Here is a 5,474-nt window from a genome sequence, read left to right on the forward strand (position 1 = left end):
TGAGTTTTTTTTTCCCAGCACCCCCTGCTGAGAATACGTCCTCGCTGCTATGGTTGCACCAGATGTTATAAACATTAAACGGTCACATAAATCATTACTATTTTTAGAAAATGTATGTTTGTTTCATATAATTGTATTGGAAGTCCTGGTTTTCACTAGGGTTGCCGCGGTGTGGACATTTTCACACCGAGTAATACACTCGTCTCCACACCGGTATTACCGAGTATAAACGGTATAAACTTTGAAACTAGGTCAACCGCCACACAAGCATCGGTTTTTAGACCCTTCTCGTCCTTCAGTTGCCGCCAACGTTCGAAAGCAGCACCTAGGATTATTCTTGATTTCAGTTTTTCTCTTTCAGCGTTTTTATTATCAATTACTCTCTGAAAAAGAGTTTTCCTTCTCTTTGCTGGTGGTGGTGGTGGTGGTGGTGGGGATGGTGGCGTCTTGTCTGCCATGGAAATTTTCTTCTACTGCTAGGTCCAAATGTGGATTAACTAGTTCCAGTAGCTACCGCAGGATAACAACAAACAGGAGCTTGCTCTGGGTCACGAGCTCTGGGTCACGAGTACTGCACGAACGGGTCGCGCGCGGGGGAGGGGGAGTGCAGTACGACCGTTTGATTGACGTACTTACTGTCCAATGCAACTCGGTGGCAATGGAAATGATTGGCTGGAGTTTTTCGAGCCCTGCCCGTTCCACAGATGATTGACTTGTTTAATTTTCATGTCAGTACTTCTAACTCAGTGGCTGTAAGCGGGTTATGATAAGGATTTCAAGTAATTTTGCAAAAATGGCCAAAAAAGCGAATCACCTACCCAACCTTTAAGTTTCATCTCACTTCTATTGTTAGAAAAAAAAGAAAGTTTTTGATGTTGAAATACCTTTATTGTCACATTTGTCACCTATAAATTGTAAAAAATAAATCTACAATTTGATATTCCTTTAAACATTTTATTCCTTTAACTCTACCCTTGTGTGTGTGTGTGTGTGTGTGTGTGTGTGTGTGTGTGTGTGTGTGTGTGTGTGTGTGTGTGTGTGTGTGTGTGTGTGTGTGTGTGTGTGTGTGCTAGCTAGTGGTTGGGGTTAAGCATACATTCAGTGTGTTTATGTGGCTAGCAGTTTGCCCTAAGATTGCTGGCAGCTAGCGGACCGTGCTGTTGGCTAGCGGCTGTTATCTGTTGGCTAGCGGTGTGCTAGTTCTTGGCTAGCAGCGTGCTAGCTGTCTCTGGTAGATCAAATGCAGCTGCAGGACATCACAGGAGAGTCGACCTTCTCCACGTCCTCTCCATACAGAGAGATGAGTCTGGAATGAACCCTGAACACCGAGAACCTAGAGTCAGACACAGATGGACTACTGAGGCTCCACCCCACCAAGGAGGCGGACCAGGGAGGACAGACCCAGCTGGAGACCGTCCCTGCTGAAGGGGGGGATAGGGTTAGGTGGGGGTGGGGATAGCTGGAGGTAGGGTTCGGTGGGGGATGGGGTTAGGTGGAGGTAGGGTTAGGTGGGGGTTGGGGTTAGATGGAGGTAGGGTTAGATGGGTTAGGGTTAGGTGGGGATAGCTGGAGGTAGGGTTAGGTGGGGTTATGTGGGTTAGGGTTAGGTGGAGGTAGGGTTAGGTTGGGTTAGGTGGAGGTAGGGTTAGGTTAGGTGAGGGTATGGTTAGGTGGAGGTAGGGTTAGGTGGGGGTGGGGTTAGGTGGAGGTAGGGTAAGGTGGAGATAGGGTTAGGTGGGGTTCGGTGGAGGTAAGGTAAGGTGGGGTTAGGGTGGGGTGGGGTTCGGTGGGTTAGGGTTAGGGTTAGGTGGAGGTGGGGTAAGGTGGTGGTAGGGTAAGGTGGGGTTAATGGAACACCTACCTGACCACTACTTCATGGGCCATCTCCACAAGCTCTCCGTCTATATTCCAGGGGAATGAGCCTTCTGAATCGTCCCCTGATGTTGCCTCCTCCTTCTCCCCTTTTCCAGGACAGCCGACCAATCCATAGGGGCGGAGCTTCACAGCTGTGACTGAACGTGTCTCAACGAAAGACAGAGAGCTCTGTAAACAAAGGCCAAAAGGACTCAGTTTAACATTTGAAGGAAACTGATGCCAAAGTCTAAAACAGATTGTTGCTTGTTATTGAATAGAACATTTCCCATGATGTAGTTAAACAAAGTTGTTAAAACAAAGAAGCTTCAATCTAATTCTGTCCATACCTCTAATTCTGTCCATACCTTCTGTCATATTTCCTCTCCCTCCTACCTCTCTCTCTCCTACCTCTCTCTCTACCTCTCTCCCTCCTACCTCTCTCTCTCTCGCTCTCTCTCTCTCTCTTCAACCTCTCTCTCTCCTAGCTCTCTCTACCTCTCTCCTTCCTTCCTACCTCTCTCTCTCTCTCTCTCTCTCTCTCTCTCTCTCTCTCTCTCTCTCTCTCTCTCTCCCTCCTACCTCTCTCTCTCCCTCCTTCCCCTCTCTCTCTCTCTAATAGCTCTCTCTCTCTCTCTCTCTCTCTCTCTCTCTCTCTCTCTCTCTCTCTCTCTCTCTCTCTCTCTCTCCTTCCCCTCTCTCTCTCTCTAATAGCTCTCTCTCTCTCTAATAGCTCTCTCTCTCTCTCTCTCTCTCTCTCTCTCTCTCTCTCTCTCTCTCTCTCTCTCTCTCTCTCTCTAATAGCTCTCTCTCTCAATCTCTCTCCCCCCTACCTCTCTCTCTCCTGGCTCTATCTCTCTCTTCCCCCCTCCTACCTCTCTCCCTCTCTCTCTCTCCTAGCTCTCTCTCTCTCTCTCTCTCTCTCAATCTTACCTCTCTCCTAGCTCTCTCTCTACCTCTCTATCTACCTCTTTCCCTCCTACCTCTCTTTTCTCTCTTTCCTGGCTCTCTCAACCTCTCTCCCCCCTCCTACCTCTCTCTCTCCCTCCTACCTCTTTCCCTCTCCCTCCTACCTCTCTCTCTCTCTCTCTCTCTCTCTCTCTCTCTCTCTCTCTCTCTCTCTCTCTCTCTCTCTCTCTCTCTCTCCCTCCTACCTCTCTTGGCCTCTCTCAACAGACAGACAGACAGGTACCTGTTCATCTGGGCAGCTGTATCTCTTCAGATGTCTGATGAACTCTGACCTCGAAGCATTTCCCACTGTGATGAGCTCGGCGCTGCCATTGGTCAATCTGACTCAAACAAAATAAATAGTCAAAAGAGCTTAGTCACACACACACACACACACACACACACACACACACACACACACACACACACACACACACACACACACACACACACACACACACACACACACGCGTAGGCAAGCATTCACACACAGACACCAGCAACTACCTCTGGGGGTTACCTGGTGTTAGGGGCCCTCTGGGGGTTACCTGGTGTTAGGGGCCCTCTGGGGGTTACCTGGTGTTAGGGGCCCTCTGGGGGGTACCTGGTGTTAGGGGCCCTCTGGGGGTTACCTGGTGTTAGGGGCCCTCTGGGGGGAACCTTGTGTTAGGGGCCCTCTGGGGGTTACCTGGTGTTAGGGGCCCTCTGGGGGGAACCTGGTGTTAGGGGCCCTCTGGGGGGAACCTGGTGTTAGGGGCCATCTGGGGGTTATCTGGTGTTGGGGGCCCTCTGGGGGTTACCTGGTGTTAGGGGTACTCAGAGTGTTACCTGGTGTTTGGGGCCAGCCCTCGAGGGGCGTGGGGACTCAGACCGGGGATGGACATGATGCTGATGCTCAGGTAGACTCCTGGCTTCGTCTCCCAGGACAATCCTAGCAACCGGCATCACACAGAACAGGTATCACACAAGACAGGTTAGAGTGTGTGTGTGTGTGTTTGTGTGATTGTGTGTGTATGTGTGTGCATATGTGTGTGTGTTTGTGTGTAAATGTGTGTGTGTGTTGGGGGGGGGGGGGGGCTCACCTGTCGCTGCGTCTTGCTCCTTGCTCCTCCTCTCAACACAATATACATGTATATTAATCAAACCGTAATCATTGTAATATTATAGAATGGCATTTCTGTGTGTGTGTGTGTGTGTGTGTGTGTGTGTGGGTGCGTGCAAGTGTGCGTGCTTGCGTGCATGCATGCATGTGTGTGTAACAGGCTCAGATCAATGTGTTTCTAAGGAAGCTCAGGCCGGGCATGGCCTGGTCTGAGCTCACAGGGGACCATTCCCTTCCTTCCCTTTACTCACCAATCCGTAACACCCCAGATGGAGAGATGGTTGAAGAGGAGCTCACAAAGGTCTCCGTCTGAGAGCTAGGCTGTTCCTTTGATTTTAGCGCAGAAGTACTTAATGGGCCATACATACACACGCACCCAGCGCAATTGACTTTCTACACCAACGCATGTATCGTTGCTAGTTTGCAACCGGCGCAAAGCTGACTTTCCCTCGCAGCAAACTCAAGCCACTAAACTTGCGCCCTGAGAGGCGTGTCGTTGAAAAATTATACATGGTGCTATCCTACAGATGATATCTATAAAGCAGTTGCGCAACTGACCGAAAAAAATACCTGGTCTAAGTGCACTAGCAGTTGGTTTCGCCTAATTGAAATATTATGATGATAATGTGGATTGTGGAAACATTTTTTTTCCATAGGGGCTGCATGAATGAACACCGTAGTAGGCTAAACCATGCGTTAAAATAATAATAATAACTAGAACTGCAAGCAGTTATCCAGGGGTCCAAGAAATGTGAATTTCGCCAGCACAACGCGAAGCATGTGTTCAAAACGCTACCGTGAACCTGTGGTTATAAAGTTTTTGACTGAGGGAGGTTCGGTGTGGGAGATATATCCCTGAACGCGTTTTCAGAACATTCCTTTGGCCAATTGGGAGATATACAATGTCGTCGTTTTTGGCGCCGCCTTGTGGCGTAATTTTCCGAAGAGAATTTTCCTTGCGGCGAAATAATCCGATTTTTTTATCGGACGCCATTAAGGGTAGCACCAACATGTGTGTAACATTTGAACTCGATCCGATGTCTAATTTTGGATTTTTTGGGATTTTTTTATTTTCCACGTGTAACTTAGCCAATAAACCAATATTCAAAACGCTACAGTTTCGGCGTCGACGGTCGGATCCTAAAAGTTTTTGTATTTCTTTTTTAGTGTGCGTCCGGAGATGTCGTGTGCAAGGTTTGGTCTTGATTGGTCAATAAATGTGGGAGGAGTAGCGAAAATGCAGTTTAGCGGGTTTTTTTTATAACGTTTTGGACTGTGGGAGGTTCGGTGTGGGAGTTATAGCCCCAAACCCGTTTTCCTTTGTATAGCGCCACCTAGTGACCGGCAGGTCTGGATTTTGTCGTCTGCGTAGTCCTCACGGAACTGGATCTAGTCATGCAATTGGCGTGTCTGCACCATTTACGGTTTGGGCTGTTGACCCACTTTCTTGGTAGGAAGTATAACTAGAACTGCAAGCAGTTATGCAGGGGTCCAAGAAATGTGCATTTCGCCGGCACAACGCGGAGCACGTGTTCAAAACGCTACCGTGAACCTGTGGATATGAAGGTTTTGA

At 48.7% G+C, this 5,474-nt stretch overlaps 1 protein-coding gene across 10 annotated transcripts in view; it reads right to left on the reverse strand.

Moving 5' to 3' along the window:
* Window positions 1-866: 866 nt before the first annotated feature.
* cerkl (CERK like autophagy regulator) overlaps window positions 867-5,474 on the reverse strand; it is a 37,403-nt gene continuing 32,795 nt past the window's right edge. For 7 of the 10 annotated variants that reach the window (XM_030343737.1, XM_030343742.1, XM_030343743.1 and 4 more), the window contains 5 exons: window positions 3,882-3,910; window positions 3,628-3,730; window positions 3,044-3,140; window positions 1,862-2,043; window positions 867-1,333 (listed from right to left, as the gene is read on the reverse strand). In XM_030343737.1, the coding sequence (XP_030199597.1) occupies window positions 1,237-1,333; window positions 1,862-2,043; window positions 3,044-3,140; window positions 3,628-3,730; window positions 3,882-3,910 (508 nt within the window). In that variant the 3' untranslated portion in view covers window positions 867-1,236. The remainder of the gene's footprint in view (window positions 1,334-1,861; window positions 2,044-3,043; window positions 3,141-3,627; window positions 3,731-3,881; window positions 3,911-5,474) is intronic. The other 3 variants (XM_030343745.1, XM_030343744.1, XM_030343735.1) reach the window with 1 other exon arrangement.

Source organism: Gadus morhua, chromosome 20 (genome assembly GCF_902167405.1).
Source record: "Gadus morhua chromosome 20, gadMor3.0, whole genome shotgun sequence".
NCBI lineage: Eukaryota > Metazoa > Chordata > Actinopteri > Gadiformes > Gadidae > Gadus > Gadus morhua.